This window comes from Aedes albopictus, chromosome 2, assembly GCF_035046485.1.
Source record: "Aedes albopictus strain Foshan chromosome 2, AalbF5, whole genome shotgun sequence".
In the NCBI taxonomy this organism is placed as follows: domain Eukaryota; kingdom Metazoa; phylum Arthropoda; class Insecta; order Diptera; family Culicidae; genus Aedes; species Aedes albopictus.
The window spans coordinates 414847928-414871196 of record NC_085137.1 but is presented as its reverse complement, the minus strand read 5'-3'; the positions used below and the strand labels follow the sequence as shown (position 1 = coordinate 414871196).

General features: G+C 43.3%; 2 protein-coding genes across 7 annotated transcripts in view; one reads left to right on the top strand and one right to left on the bottom strand.

Moving 5' to 3' along the window:
- Positions 1 to 23269, top strand: part of LOC109426825 (protein encore) — a 739407-nt gene that overhangs the window by 208745 nt on the left and 507393 nt on the right. The window lies entirely within an intron of this gene.
- On the bottom strand, positions 7551 to 13929 carry LOC134288898 (uncharacterized). The gene is made up of 2 exons (XM_062854829.1): positions 12953 to 13929; positions 7551 to 12888 (listed from the first exon to the last, which is right to left on the bottom strand). The coding sequence occupies exon 2, from the start codon at positions 12867 to 12869 to the stop codon at positions 7551 to 7553; it is 5319 nt and encodes a 1772-aa protein (XP_062710813.1). The 5' UTR covers positions 12870 to 12888; positions 12953 to 13929.

Below are 23269 nucleotides of genomic sequence, written 5' to 3'. Positions count from 1 at the left end.
TTTATGCCAAAAACTAGTCTTACAATGAAATTAGAAAGAACAGCCTGTGTTTAGAAGAAGGAAAAACTCACTATTTGAACTAGCCAAGTAACCACGGTGCTGAAGCCTTATTGCATGCAGATACACGGTGTATTTAAAACAATTATTACTTTACATGAACATTTAAGATTGATTTAAAGTGAAAATGGCAATTATGCGACTGAACTAATATACTAAGTACCAGTATAATCTTAATCTTAATTTGATTTTATAATTGACCATTTCCACTTTAAATCAATCTTAAAGTTGCATGTAAAGTAATGATTGCTCTAAATACATCGTATATCTGCACGCAAAAAGGCTTCAGCACCATGGTTACTTGGGGAGATATTAGTTTAGTTGTATAAAAATAGTGTTTTGCATCGAAACCGTTGATGTTCAACTAGTGAATTTTGCCTTCTTTTAAACATAGGCTGTTCTTCTTAGTTAGTAAGACTAGATTTTGACATTAATTGTTGATTGTGGTAAAACAATACGGAAATATTAATATTGTAGAAGTCGACACTCATTTTTCATTTGGGCCTAACTGACATTTTCGAGTTCTCTTTATCGATCCTCTCTTTGTGTTATCACAGAATGTGTATTGAGTTTTCCAAAGATTTTTTGGCTGAAATGCGAAGAAGACGACTGCATGTTGCTATAGAAACAAAAAGAATAATGATTTTGTTCGTTTTGTTCAAGTTATTAGCGAAAGAGAGAGTCGACGAAGAGAAATCGATCAAGTCAGTTAGGCCCTTATGAAAAATCATTGTCGAAGTATCAGCTAATTATTGGAAAGCTGAACAAATATAAGAAACCTTTCCGATTCCTGTTCCATAATCACTGAATAGCGATTCGTGATCACCATTCTATCCATTGACCAATCGGCCTAATGTACTTCGATCAGCAGTATTTTCACCATACCAGATGTTTGTGGACCTATGCACTTATTGCCTAGTTACATCGTAGTCTCGAGTTTAGTATCATACAGGCGTATCTGTAATGATCGATATCTCTTCATCGATTTTCTCTTTGCTTAATAACTACCGGTGAATCATTTCCAGTTGTTTTCGTTGTTCTAGTTCTAGTCGTTCTTTATCGAAACGAACCAAGAGATCATCCTAGCGGTGAACATATCAAATTATTGTAAAAGATTGAAACTGACGACATTTTTTATGTTAATGGACTGAAATTAATTCTTAGGAAATGAATAAAATTTCTATTTGCCCGAAAGTACCATTTGCCAGAATGTACCAATCCCCAGAATTCAATATTTAATATTAAATTCTGGGGATTGGTACATTCTGGCAAATGGTACTTTCGGGCAAATAGTATTCTGGCAAATGGTACATTCTGGCAAATGGTTTTCTGGCGTTTGTCATTCTGGCGAATGGTTTTCTGGCGAACGGTTTTCTGGCAAATATCGCACAATCCGTGGAAAGTTGTGAAGAAAATGATGGCACAATATGTGCGGTTATTACTTCGTGTTGGCGCGAACAGACAGTAACTGTACGACTACAAGACTCCAGGTTTAATACATAAACGTTTTACAAAAAAAAGCTATGTATATCATCAAGTATAGAGCTGATTTTTTTTAGAGGAGGAGGAGGATGTGTGGTATATGATGCACGTGTGCAGTACGTTCTGAGTAACGCCTAACGCCTAACTGTCAGTGCGCAAACGACCAGCGCATGGTTGTCCATGACTCGTCCTCTTTCTTCGGTCGTCCGTCGGGCGCATCAGACGTGCGGCACCGAGCACGGCATTTCCCCCAGCGAGGAACAATCGGAATTCCACACAAGTTTCCAATCGTAGTCCTTATTTCGTCGCGTGGCCCGTGGGTCTTTGCCGATTGTATCGAGTCGTATTTCCCTGAGACGAGACTCGCGAAAAGGAAAAAAAAGCAACTGAGCTGTCAGTTGTAGCCCGTTTGATTACGTTACCTAAAACGAGAAAAGTATTGCTATCCGAGATAAATTCTGAAGCCAAAATTTACTCCGAGCAGCATTTTCTTCTCCTGTACTGTCAAAAATAAATTGAAAACTTAATACATCCAATGATTACTTTGCTTGGCGATTGTTGGCTATGCAAAATTTCACCTCAACATGATTTTGTGCGTGAATGGGATTCAGTCACACTGCATGTAAGGTGATGCGGTCACGTACGTGTTTGAACCATCAGCCCAAAACATAATGTCAACACAGATAGGAGGAAGAAAAAACATCAAACTGAAGAAAAAGAAGACCGTTTTCGCGAGTCTCGTCTCAGGTATTTTCTCCTATGTTATTCGCAATGGGGATTTTTACGGGTGGCTTATTTGGCCTACGCCAACATTCCTGTCTCGCCGACGCTGTTTGAGCCGCACCTCCTTGGTGAACAGGCGCTCGGATCGTACCTCTTCAATCTAGCTGAAGTCAGAAGGACAACAGTGCCCAGGCTGCACTACCAGCTAAGCACACAACTCCTAGCTGGCGGTCTTGGTCATCGTTTGACTCGTGGAAGCATAAGGTACGAACTTGTGAGGACCAGAGCTATGTTGGACGCTCTCCTTATCGACTCACCGTTTTGCAGCCCACCCTCGAACCATTCGTTCCGTTGATTCCGTTCCACATACCCGATGGTGCTCTCGGCTGCGTCGTTGATGGCTATTTCCACTGTTCTCCAGCAGTCCTCTAGAGGGGCCACATCGAGCTCGCCCTCATCTGGCAACGCTGCATCGAGATTCTGCGCGTATGCTGAGGCGAAATCCAGTTGCTTCAGTCGCTCAAGGTTGTACCGTGGTGGTCGCCGGTACCGGACATTATTGATGATGGAACGTTTTCGGCGCAGTTTAACCATCACCAGATAGTAATCGGAGTCGCTTGTAGATTTTGAGGCCTTTATTCGCTGGAGTTTATGGAGGATCATCTACACTTTTGGACATATAACTACTCTACTGAACGACGTTGCGTATCAGCAGAAGGATAATAAAACCCATTGATAACGTATGTAGACCTGCCGAAACTTTCCTGGAATACCACTGAGCCTTATGCCCCACCCAAAAAAAAAAAACTCATATTCTCTTGATCACTTTGTAACAGTCTCCTTGATCCTTCTCTTCGTCCGTCTACTAAATCGTCCTTAACATCCCTTAATATCCTTGTTGACGCCGTTGTGGATGGTCAAACTCTGGGCCCGGGGTGCAATCATAATGGTCATCCGTGATTGAATAACTAGTCGATCTTTCACAGAATGTTCCAGAAAATTAGAGTCACACATAGTTTATATTTATTTTTGTATTTTCACATATGTACACTAATTACATTATAATCACAGGGGCTGTCCATAAACCACGTGGTCATTTTTTTGGGACTTCTCAAACCCCCCGCCCCCCTCCGCGTGGTCATTAGTCCATACAAAATTTTTTATTCGTCCATACAAAATGGTCATTGGCTGAACCCCCCCTCATAACCACGTGGTTTATGGACAGCCCCACACCCTTCGGTAGGTGGGTCTAAAAGTGATATTAACGAGCGCGCGCGGGGCTGCTCTGATCGAGCCCGAAAGACTGTACGGGGTGGCAGTCAACTACTGTACTGACGATCTGGATCTAGCTGTTGGTTGCTGCTAACGAGATGAACCATACGAACCGATACGCAGGTGGTTATTTACGAATCACCGTAGAATCGGGCCGGACTACAAAGTAGTCGCTGTGAAGCTGAAGTTGAGTATTAGCCGAAGTAAGATCAGCTGTGTGTGATACTGGAGATCACTCAAACGTAGGTACCCGATAAATAACTACCGTGGATAAATTATTGTATGCTGCACTATGGGTGCAAACTGTGTGGACGAGTGGTCAAAATACAAAACATTGTTCACGTTAGGCGTGAACAATCCTCTTGAACCCTCCTTGAAACCAGTACACACTTCCCTCCCCCAAAACCCTTCAAACCAATTTTTTCGCAATGATCATTTCATTATACAACTCATTTAGGTTGCATAAGGTTCATAATACAATTCAAAAGATGCATAATTAACATTATGCAACTATATTTCAGTTTGCTATTTGTTTAAGTTATTTAATGAATCACACTGCAATACGGGTGAATACTTTGATACGAAATTACATTCAACATCGATCAGAGGACCACCGCGTAATTCGTTTTCTACCTCTCTAATATCGCATAGCAGACAGACCACTGCTAGCATGGTAGAGTATGGTGGTGGAGCAGCACTAGGAAGTTGCGGGGCACTAGGAAGAGAGCACGCGTGAAGGCGGATGGATGCGATGGCAAATGAATGCAAAGCCGAAAAATTCGCTTCGCGTTTTGAGACAAAAATTGGGTGAACAAAACAGTCAGCCCCAGGCGTGATGAAGGGAGTGGGTAGTGGCACGGTGGTAATGCCGGCAACAACAACCGGCCCCATCGTCGTCGTCGTTGGGAGTGTGTGCAAGTCGATGATAGCGCGCGGCTTTGGGAGTTTCAGGTTTAGCGGAGTGGCATCGGTGACCGTTGGCGTTGGCTGGTTGGCGGGGGTGCGTCCCGTCTCCCGATCATCGTTCCGTTCTGTTTAGAGCATCTATCCGACCCGGAGAGGTTTGTTTCTTTTAATTATAACTATAAACGTTTGCAACAGTGTGCGCCGTCCGAATCGTTGGGTAGACATGTTTTTTCGGGGATTGCGTCTGGATAAGCGGATGGAACGAAGCACTGATCGTTTTGAAACGATCAGGGAAAAAAGTTGGAACTAGGTGTATGTGTACTTGATTTAGTTTGCAATAACAAGAAAAATGGCTAGAAAGGATGGAAAAACGCACTATGAAACTAGATATAATTGAACTGCTGTCTCGGTTAGATATAGAGAAGCAAAAGTTTGAAAATTCAAAGATTAGTTATGTGCATGCAATGAGCTATCTCCGTCTATTCAAATACAAGAATTCTTTGGAACATTAATCGAGAAAATTACTAAACCCATTTCCATGCAATTCAGATAATCGCACATTAGAAGATGACATGAACTTTAACTTAGGTTCACATCAGATACATCTACCCTACCCAATCAAAGCCCGTGTCGCATAATTCCAGGTTTTGGGTGATGCACATTTTTTTGTACGTTGTGCACAAACAACCATCCCATACCAGCTCGCTGCTGGTTAGATACTTCTGAGAAGGATCATGCCAGCAGGAATACCAAAACTATTCCATTAGAAGCTTTATTAGGATCACCCCCAAATTATATGCTGCAAGAATGTTTATGATCATAACGGGATCTTCAGCAAAAAAGAGGATTGAAAAATGTATAATTCCATGTCGCACTGCAGCAGTTGATTGCTTTTTATCCACCAAGCAGTGAACATAATCACCAAACGAGTTCTCTTCAACACCCTTCATTCCCTCTCCTCATCCTGCCGATGCATTGGCAATAGAAGCCTTTCTTCTGGTTTTGTAGCCAGAAATAAAATGACTAAAAATACCTCCTGCATGGGCATTTATTTAGTTTTTTTTATATAACCGTTAATATAATCTAAAAATAATTCAGAACAGAAAAAAAATCGATTAGAGGTTCCGCCAGAGCTGGTAAAAGGTCTATTTTTTTTTGGAATTTTCTATCAAAATTAACTAAAAAAAATACATGTACCATTTTTTATTTTCAACCATGGAAGTTTTATCTGATAGAACAATTCATATGCGCCATTTCTCTAAAAAAAAGAGATTGAATATACTTGAAAAAAAACACTTTTTTTGAGAATTTTAATAAAAAAAAGGTCATTATTCAAAAATTGCTCTGGCGAAACCTTTAATCGATTTTTTTTTGGAAAATCGAAATATTCTAAAAAATGCTTCAAATATGCGTATATTTCATGGAGGAGTTAAGCACCTTGACTTTTCGAGCATCGATTTTTTTGGGACAGCCTAACCGACAGGCAAAAAACGAGGAACTATTTTTTTTGCACATCCATATCGCAGTAGTTAGTGAACTAATTTTCAATCTTTTTGCGCTATCAGAATCCCATATTATCCTAGAAAGGTGTAGTGAAAGCCGATTGGAATTTCATGCAGTTTCTGGTGAGAACCAGGCGATTACATTAGTTCCAAATTTTAAACTTCTTTCGGTTCCATTTTATTCCCAGGATGGTTATGAGTATGAGTACATATAGTCTTTGTAGAGAGTTCTCTCGGCAAAGTTGTTCAGAACAACAAACACTTCCTGGTGATGGATAAAATAGTTCCGAATTTCTCCATCACGTGGCGCTAGTGAACAAAGTGACTTTCGGTACGACTTTGGTGAGATATATCACGAGAGTGAAGCGAGATTAGAAGGTACGATCTTCGGCAAAGTTTGTTCAGGACTATAAGTACTTCCAGGTGATGAAGGGCATAGTTCCAAATTTCACTCACTCGAAGGATTCCTCTGACAATTTCTCTAGCCATTTCTATGGGAATTTATTGCGGAAATTTCTACAGAGAATTCCTTTAGGGTTTGTCCAGGGATTTTTTTTTTCAAGGATTTATTTGAGAATTTTATTAGGGATTTTTATTCCAGAGTTTCCTTCTGTAATTGCTTCAGAAATATATTCAGGACTCCTTTTTTAATTTATTTTTATTCGTGAACTTTAACTGTACGATGAGCTCAGGAAAAAGCGATTCTGTGCTCAATTCACTATTCACCACTTCGCACAACGGGGGCACGATCTCTTCACAGGTAAGTGTAAAAGTTCTCAGTATCTTCTTCTTCTTCTTTCAGGTTCGTAATTGTCTATACACAGCGCAGGTAAGTTTATAATAGTCCAAACACTTTATTTAGCACTAATTTTTATACTAACTATACTTTATTACGCACTAATCTTCCAACTTATCACTACTTCTAATTTCAACTATTTCACCTTCAGTGGGTGGTGGGATGGAAATTCGCACTTTGTTTTTATTTCACGTTCGTTCGCTGATGATGGTGTCGATGACGTCGAGTTGTCGCAAAACCAAAAAAGAGACCGAGCACGCAGTTCATTCGGCCTTTTATAATGGGTTGATCCATTCTGTCACGGTTGACCGGATAGAGCGAGATCGATAAAAACGCAAATTCCCACAGGGCGCCATGATCGAATTCGCAAACGGTTATTGCTATCGGTCGAGATCTACCCACGTACAGATGGCGCGCGGATACACTTTCGCAGATGCGAACATGCTGGCCCCTTCGGAAATCGTATTTCTGACAGTCGCTTGTCGATGAATCGATGACGTCGGTGCTGTGTTCGCTGTCACTGCATGTTTTCCTTCTTCGTCTTGGTTGTTCTCGATGATCGACGACGATGACGATGAAGTTCATCAGCGGTTGCAGAATGTAAACATGGAAAAGAAGACCCGGTAGAGGGTTTCGAAAATTTTGAGAAATTTGGACAGGTTCTTACCTTGTCCCTTAATTCAAAGGGCCTTGTATTTATTTTTAGGTGATTCAACACTGGAACCATCAGTAGGATGACGACGATTGCCAGGATCTTCTGCAGTACGACGAAAATGATTTGAGAGGGAAATCGGCTGCTGTTGTTGTTTACTTCACGACGACGACGATTTTTTCATCGATGTGGTTGCTGATGGCGATTCGTTTGCTGCTGCTGCTTGGTTGCCGAATGTTTCTTGCGTGGGTGGAATTGGCAGCAGACAAATTTTGGAAACCGGACGAATGAAGCGACCAGTAGGAGTTTGCACGGATACTACCCGTACGATGCCATCGGTTCCAGGATGGATTTCGACGACTCTGGCCGTCGGCCAAGCCATAGGAGGAGTGTTTTCGTCCTTGATGAGGACTAATTGGTTCAATTTGATGGCAATTGGTGGATTGCACCATTTAGTGCGAGGCTGGAGTGACGACAAATACTCGGAGTGCCATCGTTTCCAGATCAGTTGCAGCATTTTTTGAACTTGTTCCCACTGCCGCAGTCTATTTGATGGGAGAGTTGCGAAGTCGGTATCCGGAATTGCCTTCAATGCAGAACCAACCAGAAAGTGCCCAGGTGTCAGTGTTTCAAAATCGGTCGGATCGTCGCTGAGTGCAATTAGAGGACGGGAATTGAGGCAGCACTCGATTTGTGCCAGCAATGTCTCCATATCGTCTTCCGCTAGGGTGTGGGTGCCCAGTACCCTAACGAAATGCTTTTGGGCGGAATGAATCGCGGCTTCCCAAAGCCCACCGAAATGTGATGCCTTCGGGGGATTGAAATGCCAGCGGATGCTGTGGCTGGCGCATTCTTCTGCAACAGCTTGCTGATGTTCCTTACTGCGAACCAGTTTTCGCAGTTCGTTGGCTGCTCCGATGAAGTTGCGACCGTTGTCGCTATAGATATCGCTGCATAAACCTCGGCGAGAAACAAAGCGACGTAGGGCTTGAAGAAACTTGACGGTACTCAAGTCGATGACCAATTCGAGATGTACGGCGCGGGTAACGAAGCAAACGAAAACGGCCACGTATGCCTTGCGTGGTGCTGCTCGTCGGTGAATGCGCTGTAGAGAAATCGGTCCCCAATAATCCACACCGGTTACGGAGAAAGGGCGCGCAGCCGTGACTCGCGAAGCGGGGAGTTCAGCCATGAATTGCTCTAGAAGTTGTGGCCGAGCTTTCACACATTCGATGCAGTTACGAACAGTTGTTCTGGCCAAGTTCCTGGCCCCTGTGATCCAGTACCGTAAGCGCAAAATGGATACCAGTAGCTGGGGAGCCGCGTGAAGATGCTTCTTGTGTTGTGATCGTACCAGGAGTTTGGATAGCGAATGAGAAGCGGGGAGGATGATCTGATGTTTGCTGTCATACGGTTGCGGTGCTTGATTGAGCCGGCCCCCAATGCGAATCAGCTGATCATCGGAGATGAATGGGTGAAACCAACGTAAGCGAGACTTTGGTGTAACATGCTGGGATTTTTGGAGTTGTTTCCATTCTTCTGCGAATTCTTGTTGCTGCACCAGGCGAATTAGAGTTGCTTCAGCTGCGTTCTTTTCCTTCGTTGTTATGTACGTTGATGGTGAATTGGTTGGGTTCCGCCGACAATTTTCGATGAACCGACGACAGTAGGCAGTTACTCTGAGCATTCGGTCGTAGTCAGAGAATCTTTCCGTGAAAAGGTCGATGAAAGCTGGGTCCGACGATGCTGTACATACTGCTGTTTTTCGTTTCTCTGCTTCTAATAATATTTCAGTGCTAGAAGTGATGTCGATATTTCCAGTTGGCCATGACGTTTGCGGTAGTTGTAGCCATTCAGGTCCTTGCCACCAAAGTTGATTTTCGAGGATGTTTTCCGCAGAGATTCCGCGGGAAAGTAGGTCCGCTGGATTGTCATGACCGGCAACGTGTTTCCAGGAGCAGTTCTGTGTTGATTGTTGTATTTTGGACACACGGTTTGCAACAAATGTGGTCCAGGTAGAAGGTGTAGCATTCAGCCAGTTCAGTACCGTTGTTGAGTCTACCCAGAAGAACGTCGGCCCTTGAAGTTCGAGAGATTGCGAGACCTTCTGATAGAGTTCAGCTGAGAGAAGTGCACCACAAAGTTCTAGCCGAGGGATGCTTTGTTGTTTGAGGGGAGCCACTTTAGACCTTGCAGTCAGAAGGGCCACCTTGAAGTCTCCAGAGGAATCTGCCGTTCGAATGTAGCAGCATGCGCCGTACGCGTATTGTGAGGCATCCGAAAAGAAATGGTACTGAACGAACGCAGGTTTCGCAGTCAATAGATAACGATCAATACGCAAACTGTTGAGAAGTGGTAGCTCTGCCATATAGTTGCTCCAACGCTCCTTCATCGGGGTTGGAAGTTCTTCGTCCCAGCTCCAGGTTTTGCCATTTTCATCCTTCAGAGTCCAGAGCGCCTGCATGAAGATTTTAGCGGATATCACAACAGGACCCAGCAGTCCCAGGGGGTCGAAGAGACGCGCTATTTGTGACAGGGCGATCCGCTTGGTCAGAGGAGCTGCAGACGAGTCCGGTGGAAATTCGATTTTGTATTTTAGCAGATCCGAAGCTGGCTCCCAATGCAACCCAAGAGATTTTATGCTTTGGTTGCGATCGAGGTCGAAAGAGGTTTGTAGAGCTCGGTTGTCTGGCGCAAGTCCTTCAAGGACAGCTTCCTCGTTAGATGCCCATTTGCGCAGCTCAAACCCGCCTTTGGAGAGAAGATCATCCAGTTGCCGTCGAAGTCTCGTAGCTTGTTCGATGCTGTTTGCTCCCGAAAGAAGGTCATCTACATAGACATCCTTTCGTAGAACCTCTGCTGCCTCCGGGAAGTTGTCGTGTTCGTCGTTCGCCAGCTGGAGTAGCACTCGAGTGGCTAGAAAAGGTGCACTTGCGGTACCGTAGGTAACCGTTAGTAGTTCAAACGTATCGAGTGGAAGATCCGGAGATTTTCGCCAGACAATTCGTTGAAGCGGAGTGTCACGTTCGTCAACGAGTACTTGGCGATACATTTGCTTTGCGTCTGCGATCAGCATAACTCGGCGGATTCTGGAGCGCAAAATGATGGAACGTATGTCTTGCTGTACTGTTGGACCAACCATGAGTGCGTCGTTGAGCGAAGGTCCTTCTGGAGATTTGCACGATGCATCGAACACAACTCGAACTTTTGTAGTGGTGCTGTCTTCTCGGACGACAGCGTGGTGGGGCATGTGGTAGCACAGCATCGGAGGAGATTGATGATCGTATACTTGCTTCATGTGCCCCAATGCAAGGTATTCATCCATGAAGGCGGAATATTGCTGAGAAAGTTCCGGAGTGCGACAAAGACGACTTTCTAGCATACGAAAGCGACGGACAGCTGTGCGACGGTTGTCACCTAGCTGTTTGATGACGTCATCCTTTATAGGTAAGCGAACGATGTACCTTCCCTCTGAGTTCCGTCTTACAGTGTAACGAAAATAATCCTCGCAGGCAGCTTCTTCGACGGAATAGTTTGGAGTGGAGTTGTCTTCTTCAATCGCCCAAAATTTCTCTATGAGGTCATGCAGCTCGGAAATAGTTGCGACGTTAGCGATCACTGGAGACTTCGGAGTACCGTTAGAATTCTTGCCGGAAACTATCCAGCCGAGGACAGAGTTGATCAACGTTGGAAGAGCTTCGCCGAGCTGTATCCGACCTGGGACGTTGAAGAGTTCAAAGAATACTTCCGCACCGATGATAATGTCAACCGGGTTTGCTTCGTAGAAGCCTGGATCCGCAAGCTGTACGCCGGGGGGTATGTCCCATGAGGAAGCATCGAAAGAGGCAGACGGAAGATCAATTGTGACCTTTGGAAGTACCAAGAACTCAGCCGGAGTAGAAAAGTCACACACCCTTGAGCGAACAGTGGCGGTGATTTTGTACCTTGCATAGGTTGACGACTGCCCGATCCCTGAGATCGGAATGGAGATTTTTGTTCGCTGCGCTTTGATCAATTGGGAGAACGGCTCGGTAATAAAACAACATTCACTACCCGAATCGAGTAGAGCCCTTGCTGCGTGCTCGATTCCATTCTCGTCGACGAGTTTCACAACTGCGGTGGCTAGTAGTACGCTTCTACGAGTTGGTCCAGCACTGGCATGACTTGAAGGCCCGTGGAAAGTGGCTGAAGCGGATGTTCTCGGAGGTTCACGAGGGGCAGAGTGACTTGCTGATGGTGGCTGGGAGGATTCTGGTGTCCTGGAGTTCACAGTGACGAAATTCTCCCCGGGGCAGAGCAGAGAGTGATGACGACCTCGACATTTTCGGCAGGAACTTGAAGAAGGGCAGTCTCGAGCTTGATGTCCTTTCCGTAGACAGTTGCGACAGAGCTGGTGGCGACGAACTTCCTTTTCCTTTGCTTCGACGTCGAGTTTAGAGAACGGCTTGCACATGTAGAGTGGATGATGATCAGAACAGATGACGCATTTCCTGGCAGGTTGGATTTGACTCGCTCCATGACTTGCAATCGGACGTTGAACAGATTTCTTGAACTGCTGAAGGGGCGCTGGAGTGTCGACAGCCTTTCCTCGAATGGTTTGGAGGACAGTTACTCTTCGCTGGATGAACGACGTGAGGGCCCCAAACGTCACAGCCTGCTGTGTGGACGAAAACTCTTCCCAATCTCTCCGTGTTGTGGGGTCAAGGCGGACGCTCAGCATGCGAATGAGGATTAGGTCCCAGTGTTCGGTTTTCTCTCCGAGTTGCTTTAGTACCTTCACGTTTGCCTCGAAGTTCTCGACCAGCGAATGCAAATCAGTTGCAGACTCGCGCTTCAGCGAAGCGAATTCAAAAAGGGCGTCCAAATAAGTCTGCTTCAAGCGTAAAGGGTTTTGATAATGCTCCACGAGCAAATTCCACGCCACAAGGTAATTATTCGCACTGATGGTAATTGATTGAATCAATTTCAGGGCTTCACCAGCGAGGGACGATCGGAGATAATAAAATTTCTGAATATTAGACAACTCGACCGAAGAGTGGACCAGCGAGACGAAAAGGTCGTGGAAATTGAGCCACGTGTCGATGTTTCCACTAAACACCGGGAGCTTCACATCGGGCAATCGCACATGCGACGATGGAACATGGATTTGCGAGCTTGAAGGAGAAGGCGATTGGACGGTGTGGGCGACAGGCGATTTATTAACAGCTAGCAGTCCACCCTTTACACGATAGTATGCGGTTTCAAATTCAGTCCGTTCCTTGATTTGCTCATCGACGGAGGCCTCGTCGATAGATTCGAGCTCGGACTGAGTCTTCTGGATGTCCGTCCAGAGTCTGTTGAGATTTTCGAGGCGCACTGGAACTTCGAAAGTGTCTCGTTCCTCATCGTACTCCTCCACAAACGTCTTTATGAGGTTGAACGAGGCCAGGAGACTCTTGATCTTGTTTCTCAAGCCTTTGATTTTCCGTTCCGTGGACATTTTGGTGGGATGACGTGGTCTGCAAAGCGTAAGACCGCGTAGATCACACGGGAAGGGTTATAGATTTTAGGAAATGCAATTACCTTCGAAAAGGCAAGAAAGTGCCTTGTACAATCTAATTCAGCAACAGACTCGGATCCAGAAGGCGATAGAAGTTGCTCCGGATTGTCTCCGGACGGGATGGTCGAAAGCGTAGTAGTAGAAGTAGTTGTAGATCACGTGTAGAAGCGAGGAGCCGGGTCTGCAAATCAAAAGACCGCGTAGCTCAAACGGGAAGAGGTATGAATTGTTGGAAAGCTAATTACCTTGTTAAAGGCAATGCAATGCCTTGTATGATCAATTAATGATGGCGCAGTCCAACGACGACGTGATCCTGGCTGTGTCAACGATGGCGGATCCGACGGAGGGCGATGTGGAAGCAGCAATGGCGGTTGTTCTCACCGCGGGAAGCACCGGAACGGACGGAGTTCGACGGCCGTTAATCCGGCTCGAAGGACCAGATGTACGATGAGCTCAGGAAAAAGCGATTCTGTGCTCAATTCACTATTCACCACTTCGCACAACGGGGGCACGATCTCTTCACAGGTAAGTGTAAAAGTTCTCAGTATCTTCTTCTTCTTCTTTCAGGTTCGTAATTGTCTATACACAGCGCAGGTAAGTTTATAATAGTCCAAACACTTTATTTAGCACTAATTTTTATACTAACTATACTTTATTACGCACTAATCTTCCAACTTATCACTACTTCTAATTTCAACTATTTCACCTTCAGTGGGTGGTGGGATGGAAATTCGCACTTTGTTTTTATTTCACGTTCGTTCGCTGATGATGGTGTCGATGACGTCGAGTTGTCGCAAAACCGAAAAAGAGACCGAGCACGCAGTTCATTCGGCCTTTTATAATGGGTTGATCCATTCTGTCACGGTTGACCGGATAGAGCGAGATCGATAAAAACGCAAATTCCCACAGGGCGCCATGATCGAATTCGCAAACGGTTATTGCTATCGGTCGAGATCTACCCACGTACAGATGGCGCGCGGATACACTTTCGCAGATGCGAACATTAACTATGGCTAATTCTTTATAATTCAGGAATCACTGGCCTTCTGGAGTTTACCCACGTATTCATTATGTCTTCAGGAATTCCTCAAAATATTGCTCAGAAAATTCCTCCTCCAAGGATTCCTGTGAATATTCATCGAGAATTCCTGTTGGAATCCCTTCGGAAACTCCCCTAGTGATATCTCAGTGATTCCATCGTGAATTTCTGCAGTCGGTTTTAACAGGATTTCTTCACGGAAACCCTTCAGGGATCCCTCCAGAGGTTCCAATCGAAATTCTTCCAGGGAGAGAATCGCTTCTGAAAATCCTCAGGGGTGTTCTTCGTTTACTACATTTTTTGGAATCAACTCCAGTGATCTCTTCGGGAATTTATGTAGGAATTTCTTTAAATATTCTTCCAGGAATTCTTCAAGAAATAATAAAAAAAAATCATATACAGGGGATAGACAAAATGATCGGGACAGGCAAAATTTTCACTTTTCAAAAAATGTTCAACTAGCTCTAAGTTTTCGAAAGGTGCATCGAATATTCTCAAATTTTCACTGTAAGTTCATCAACTAGTTGTATATTAGTGGTATAAATTTGGAAAAGATCGGGCTATTCACCACGAAGTTATAAAGATTCTTGAAAAAGGAATAACTATCCAATAGCCAAATTTGAGCTGTTATATCTACGGATTCAATGAATCGAATGCAATGAAATTTTGACCATTAGTGACTTATATAACGAGCTATGAAAAGCCTTTGACATAACTTAAAATTTATAACACGAAAGAAAATTATAACGGTTAGATTATTTTTCTAATAAAACACCAAACTATCCAAAACTTTGACATCGTTTCAAAATTCAAGATGCAAATTATAGTTCATTTAAATTCCCTCTAAACGACTTATATGTAAATGTGTTTTGACGGAAAGTAACAACATAGCCGACAATAAATTGAGAAAGTAGTAAAATGCATATTAAAAATAGATCAATTTACTAAAAAATCGTGAAATAAATGAAATCGCTATAACTTTTTCTCTTGTTAAAAATTTCAAGTTAAGTTAAACTTTTTTTTTAAAGTTTATTATATAAGTCATGAATGGTCAAAATTTCATTGAAATCAGTTCATTGAATACGGACATATAACAGCCCAAATTTGGCTATCGGATAATTTTACATTTTTCAAGAATCTTTATAACTTCGTGGAGAATAGCTCGATCTTTTTCAAATTTAGACCACTGATACACAACTAGTTGATGAACTCACAGTAAAAATTTGAGAATATTTGATGCGTTTTTCGAAAATTTACAGCTAGTTCAACATTGTTTGAAAAGTGAAAATTTTGCCTGTCCCGATCATTATGTCTATCCCCTGTAGAGTTGAATTTTCGGATGAAAATGTAAAAAATAGGGCGCTCTCTTTGTCCCAAAACTATGAAAACGTGAAAAAACTAATATATTTACATATTGTTTGCATCTAATCATAATTCAACTCTGTCAACGTAGTTTTCCTAAAAAGTTTTTAAACAATAAAAAGAAATTTAAAATCGGTCAGCTGATCCCAAAAATATAGCTTTTTGAAATTATCTGGTTTTGAATATCTTTGATTTTTGGACCATTTTATTTTAAAGTTATCACTTCAAGGTGTTACGGGACGCCGTGTTATTTTTCCTATCTTTCCTCTCTTTCTAACAATTTGCATCGCGATTTTGAGGATGGTAATCTCTATTTCTTGTGGGCCCATATAGCCGAGGCGGTAAACGCACGGGTATTCAGCATGACCATGCTGAGGGTGACGGGTTCGATTCCCGGTCGGTCCAGGATCTTTTCGTAAAGGAAATTTCCTTGACTTCCTTGGGCATAGAGTATCTTCGTGCCTGCCACACGATATACACATGCAAAATGGTCATTGGCAGAGGAAGCTCTCAGTTAATAACTGTGGAAGTGCTCATAGAACACTAAGCTGAGAAGCAGGCTTTGTCTCAATGAGGACGTTACGCCAAGAAGAGGAGAGAGGAATCTCTATTTCTATCCTACTGAAGATGTTGAAAAGCAATCAGCATATACACTGCAAGTGAGTATACACAATGATAAGTCTTAGTAGCAACAGAGCAATGGCGGATATTTCCTCGACCTTAATGACATAATAAAAAATACGATTTCAATTATTTTCGACTAGCAGTCCCGGCAAACGTCGTACTGCCTGCCTACTCTGTTTTTTGACATCCGATGCCATGAAGAAATGCCCCGAATGCCCCTCAAAATGGAATTTCTGATTTTCCCGTATTTCTTGCCTTCCCGGTCACTTTTCCTAATTATTTTTTTCGTACGAACACGTCGGAGCCCTGTATGAATGAAACACTGAAAGAATGGTGCAGATCCGTTGGCCCGTTCCCGAGCCTATTCGTGACATACAAACACCATTCCATTTTTATTTATATAGATAGATAAACAAACCCACTACATTTCATAACATTCGGAGATCTACTATATCGATTTTCTATGCAATAGCTATTCATGGAATTTTTTAGTAACGTTATGGGCGTTCCCTTGTTGAAATTTCTGACTTCGCCACTGCTTCTTGTGTATAAAATAACAATAATATACAGGGTGTTAGGTTCCTGAGTGCAAACTTTTTAAATGGTGATAGAGGACCATAAATGGTGAAAAAAATTGTTCTACGCATATGGTCAAATCTCAACCGTTACGTAGTTATTGAACTCCCCATGTTTTTGACTCTTATTGCCTTAACTGGCTATAACTTGAAAATGGTCAAACTTATCGAAGTTTTTTTTACCCTAATTCGAAAGATTATTGAATTTTCTATCAAATGGCATCTTTGAACCGATTGGTTTAGTTAAATAGCTAAGTTTTCAAGGGCAAATAGCTTAAAAGTTGTGTGTTTTAATTTGTTTTTCTCAATTATCTTTGAAAAATGCGTAATAATTTAAAATTCTTTCTTTGGCAAAGTTGTGGCCCTTGTTCCACTCTACTATTCGTTCTTTGACATTAAACTTCTATCTCTTATCGTTTTCTTGCAATTTCGATTTTAACATCACATTTCAGATCATAAATTAGCAACTGTCATGGAAAGCCTTTTTTTGCGCATTGTGCCGCACATTTAAATCAAAATGGAGCACGTTCGGTGTAGTACTAGATTTGTAGTAATGAGCTGAATTTTTGTATGGTGAGAAGGTCAATTCTCCGTTTCTGCTAAGAAATGGTGCAAAAAGCGTGGGTATTATGATTCCTTGCCTAATTTGATGCTGTTTGAGCAAAACTTTGGATAACTATGTTGTTTATGTTGCAAGAAATGGAGAAAACAACAACACTGTTGCCCAAAGTTTTGCTCAAACAGCATCAAATTAGGCAAGGAATCATAATACCCACGCTTTTTGCACCATTTCATTGCAGAAACGGAGAATTGACCTTCTCACCATACTAAAATTCAGCTCATTACTACAAATCTAGTACTTCACCGATCTGTCCTATTGCAAGAAAACGATAAGAGCTAGAAGTTTAGTGTCAAAGAAAGAATTGTAGAGTGTAACCGGGGCCACAACTTTGCCTAAGAAAGAATTTTAATTTATTACGCATGTTTCAAAGATAATTGACAAAAACCAATAAAAATACACTATTTTTAGCTATTTTGCGCTAGAAAACTTAGCTATTTAACTAAACCAATCGATTCAAAGATGCCATTTGATAGAAAATTCTATAATCTTTCTAATAAGGGTAAAAAAACTTCGATAAGTTTGACCATTTTCAAACTATTGCCAGTTAAGGCAATAAGAGTCAAAAACATGGGAAGTTCAATAATTACGTAACGGTTGAGATTTGACCATATGCGTAGAACAATTTTTTTCACCATTTATGGTCCTCTATCACCCTTTAAAAAGTTTGCACTCAGGAACCTAACACCCTGTATATATATAAATGAGTTTGAAGTCCCTTTGAGGCAACAAAACTCAAGAACGGCTGAACCGATCAGGATGGCTCTTGCACGGTTCGGTTTGTATTCGTGGTGGCTGTGTTTATATGTACAAAAAGTTACGAAAATCATCTAGTAAAGTAACAAAATTCAAAAAATTTGATTTTTCATGAGCTGGGAAGGAAATCAACACGATCGAAATAAAATCATTCTAGAGTGCGGTGACGTTATGAGCTCAACAGTTGTCAAACCACCACAGCTGGGCAAGACAACGTTTGCCGGGACAGCTAGTATGTTATATTTAATATGCATTTGTAGCGCTCCATTATTTTTTCGTAATAAATTTACAAACGGTCAAAATGTTGTACTTTTAAGTTGATAAACACTATACGTTACTTCAAGAAAATAAATAAATCTAAAAATTTTATTACTTGAGTTGAAACTCATACAAAAACGGTTATTTTGCAATGCAAAATCCCATACTATCAACTGCAACTAACGTAGATATAACTAATCGCACTTAAATTGTGCACAGTTGTTAAGGGCGCGAAATGGAACCAGAATAGCTTTGATGTGAGTAAACAATCATTATTACTCACCCTATTAGCCATTATTAGAATTTCGATTAGTTTACAGTCAAATTTTGTGATACTAGAATACCGAGCCACTTGGACAGTATTTCCTATTTTGGACCCTTTCCGCTGTAACTAAGTAAATTTTGAACTAATTGACACAATTTTCGGAATGCGGCGAGATAGGTATAGTATCTAGCCGTGAACAAAATTTCAAGTCAAATGGTTGAATTGGTACTCTATGTAAATCTCGTTTGTTCTGGTTACGAATGTCGACTGATTTGAGTGAATGATTTAACTGAAAGGTAACTGGAAGAAGTGGTCAATCCCGGCAGGTATTTCTTCGTGCTAGAAGGAGATTCCCTGAACCGAATCATAACGGATGGCCCAGAAGTGTAGCAGACAGCGTGACCCCTTAAGACCCGACATTTTTAGCTTTCTAAAAAGTTCTGTGACAGGTTGATTGTTGTATCGAGTCCTGAGGAAGGTCCCATATCTGGACCGAAACGTCGGCGATGATCAGAAATCAGTCAACGCAATTTTTTCAGACTGCAAGCCGATAACCCAAGAAATCTCGTTTGTTCTTTTTTCATCTTCATCCCCTTCGTTGACCGGTCAGTGTAACTGTTTTGTACGTGTAACCTGCAAGTGCTTATTTTATACTTTTTATATTTGCATCTTCTTTGATCATTACACTTCAATGTCTTTTTACCGGTCATATTTGTAGAGAAACGTGGGCGTCTGCGTTCATATGGCTAATTTGGAAATGATTGCCCCTCATCGCTCCGGAGACAACCCATACTGAGATGTTTATGAATTTCTCGACAACCGGAGACGATCAACACCAACGCATGAGCCGACACAAAAAAACTGATCATACTACCCCTTTACCACCTCCCGCCCATCGGAAATGATCGCTTTATTTATCAATCCGCTAATTAATCGCCACATTCCCATATGCGATTTATGAAGACCGAACACTCTACAAACAGCATCGCCCTCCGTCCGGCGTTGTTTCAGTAGACGATGTCGCCGTCGTCGAAATTGATGATGCAGTTTGCGATGATGCCAATGAACTCAGTCCAGCAACCATTCAATATATGGCAAACTGCGCGCCAGCAGCAGCTCCGTGAATACGCCCCAACGGATGCCGGGGACAACAATTCGTCAAATTAGAACGCACCCACGAAAGGGGCCAAGAGCTGCATGATCGTGATCATCACCTCTCCGGCGTTCTTCACGACTTGCGAAGTCACAGATATACCTATGTACCAAGGTGTGCGACGACCGACCGGCGACCGGCGTTCCGTTGGTAGTATACTCCGGCCGTCCAGATGTCGGCGGGGGTGATAAAAATGGCGTTTCTTCAGCAGCGGGACAAGTATGAGATCATAAACGTCGGAATAAAAATAAATCAACCCAACTGGCGGCGGTGCACGATGATGGTTTCGGATGGGGGTGCAGCCAGGGTAGACTTGCAGCTGTAGCTGGTCATATGTAGTGTCTCCTCCGCGGTGCATTCGTAATCTATCCGAAAGAGAGGATTGACCTTCCCAACGTGTGCACACTGGGCTGCTGGTGACGATTCATAGCTTTTCAACAAAATTCTCATCAAAGGAAACAAATAACATCTATTTCTTCGCCTTGTTGTACATACCAACTTGGACATAACCTGCTTCCGAGATAAGTGCTCATTGAAAACTTTCTCAGATGTTAACTGAGAGTTTCATTTATCAATCGACAAGTTTTGCATTCATTGCATTTATTTGCCCATCGTTTGCATTTATGTAATTAAAACAACATATCGAGTTTTTCCTATAATTTTATTTCCAGTTTTGGCCATCGAAAAAATGACCTTTCCTTTATATTTTACACTAGCTGTCCCGGCAAACTTTGTCTTGCCAAGCTTGTAGTGGTTTGACAGCTTTTGAGCTTATTTAAGCACCGCACTCTAAGTAGATTGGTTTCATTTCGATCGTGTTGATTTTCTTCCCGGCTCTTGAAAAAGCAGCACTTTATCAATTGTCTTAGTTGATTTTTGTAACTTTTTCTACTTATAAACACAGCCACAATGAATACGAATCTAACCATGCAAGAGTCATCCCGATCGGTTCAGCCGTTCGTGAGTTTTGTTGCCTCAAAGGGGCTTCAAACTCATTTTTATATATATAGATATGGCTATGACATTGCTATATTTTAACTCCATTTTAATATGGATGTCGAGGTAACGACTCTCGCGCCGGAAGCGGCTCTGAAACTGAAAACCTGGACGTGATCACCGACATGGAGGAGCTCGTCACGGTACGAGGTACAGGTGGGCATCGCAGCCGTTCGGTTAAGGAAAGACCTGGCAGTGACGCAGAGGGTTTTGCTACAATAAGCCCGTTAAAGTAGGGAACATAAAAGTGGGTTGGTCAGTATGCCAACTGACCATACAGAAGCCACCGGAGGCTTCGTGCTTCAGGTGTCTGAAACCAGGACGCAAGTCAAGGGACTGTAAAGGTCCTGACAGGAGCAAGCTGTGTAGGCGATGTGAAGGTAAAGGCCATAAGGCACAAGGTTGCACGAATCATCCCAAGTGTTTGACTGAAGGCCCAAGGAGCTCGGCCGTCTCAAGAGCCATAGCTGACAAGTTACAGTGCAGGACTCAGCTGAACCTGAACCATTATGTGATGCAGCCCAGCAACTGCTTCATCAGGCAGATGACTATATCTAGACAAATACACCCTAGAAATGGTCTCTGTCAGAGTGCCAATACGAACCCGTGGAGTGTCGCCTACAGGATCGATATGGCCAAGACGAGAGGTGTAACGGCTCCTACAGAGCAATCTCCAGAGATGTTGGAGGGGATCATCGAAGGGCTTTTACCGCGTCATGATCCTAGCTCTTGGTCTCCTTTCGTAGGACAGCCGGGGACAGGGGAGGGCGATGAGCAGAGGGTCACCGATGTGGAACTTGCGGAGATTGCAGAGTCCCTTAGCGTAGGTAAGGCCCCAGGTCCGGACGGAGTTCCGAACCTGGCCTTATAAGTAGCTATTGCAGAGGCTCCCGAGATGTTCAGGTCTGCTATGCAGAAATGCCTGCACGAGGGAGTTTTCCCTGAAGCTTGGAAGAGGCAGAGCCTGGTTCTATTGCCAAAGGCGGGGAAACCACTCGGAGACCCGTCGGCATATAGACCAATCTGTTTGATAGACACGGAGGGGAAGGTGCTCGAAAAGATCATCCTCAATAGAATGTTGACGTTCAACGACGGCGAAAATAGTCTTCCGAGTAACCAGTACGGCTTCCGGAAGGGGAGGTCCACCGTAGAGGATATCTTACCGGTTACAAAAACCGCCGAGAAAGCACTCGAGCCTAAGAGAAGGGCGATTCGTTTCTGTGCGGTAGTAACTCTGAATGTAACGGATGCGTTTAATAGCGCCAGCTGGTCTGCTATTGCCGATGCGCTCTTGCGTCTGGGGATACCCGGGTACCTGTACAAGATTCTCGGAAGTTACTTTCAGAATCGTGTACTAGTTTACGACACGGAGGTGGGTCGGAAGTGCTTTCACATAACCTCAGGTGCCCCGTAAGGTTCCATCCTGGGTCCGGTGTTATGAAATGTCATGTACGCAGTGCTGAAAAATTCATTTCGTCATATCCAAATTCAACCACCTACAGCTCATTTTAGAAGCTGAACCTGAGAATATGGTATATGGAAAACTTGTGCGGCTAGACCAGTTCTGCAAGAAAGACACGGAAAAACCGCGATTTTTCGAATATGTAATGTAAATGTCACGGACTACATTTGAAAAATGCCAAATGATATTCACCGTGAATATCATTCGCATTTTTCGAAGGTAGTCCGTGACATTTACATTATATATTCGAAAAAATAGTGGTTTTTCCGTGACTTTCTTGCAGAATTGGTCTAGCCGCACAAGTTTTCCATATACCATATTCTCAGGTTCAGCTTCTAAAATGAGCTGTAGGTGATTGAATTTGGATATGATGAAATGAATTTTTCAGCACTGCATGTACGACGAAGTGTTGAGGTTAGAGTACCCAGTGGTAGTAAAGATTGTCGGATTCACCGACTACATCACGCTCGAAGTCTACGGTGAAACGAACGAGGAGGTGAAGTTGACTACCGACCACTCGATCAAGGTTGTGGTCCAGCAAACTGGAGCTGGCTCACCACAAGACAGAGGTGACGGTTGCTGACAACCGGAAGACGGAGCAGCAGGCGGTGATCAGTGTAGGTGCATGCACTATCCCGTCAAAGCGCTCCGTCAAACACTTGGACGTGATGATCGATGATAAGCTTACCATCGGTAGCCGCGTTGATTAGGCCTGTAAAAGAGCCTCCACAGCTATTGTGACACTGTCCCGGACCCCGGATGATGCCCTATATCTCCGCGGTGTACGCCAGTAAGCGTAAGCTTCTGGCTAGTGTCGCTACGTCCATACTAAGGTATGGCGGCCCGGCGTGGGGCACCGCGTTAAGTACTGAATGCTACCGACGGAAACTGGAAAGTTCTTACAGGCTTATATGTGCCTGAGGGTTGCGAGCGCTTACCGTACCGTGTCACACGATGCTCTCTGCGTCATTGCTGGTATGGTGCCTATCAGCATCCTTTTATCAGTGAGGACATGGAGTGCTTCGAAATGCGCGGCACAAGAGGCATACGCACTAAGCAGGACTGCCAGGATGGCCTCGATGGTTAAATGGCAGCGCGCGTGGGACAGTTCCACCAAAGGAAGGTACCATAGGTTGATACCGAGGGTAGATAGTTGGATTAATAGGCGCCATGGGGAAGTTACATTCCACCTGACACAGGTCCTTACAGGTCATGGCTGCTTCCGACAGTA

Excerpts from the sequence above, each read along its gene's own strand:
- LOC134288898 (XM_062854829.1), bottom strand. The coding sequence starts at position 12,869 with ATGTCCACGGAACGGAAAATCAAAGGCTTGAGAAACAAGATCAAGAGT.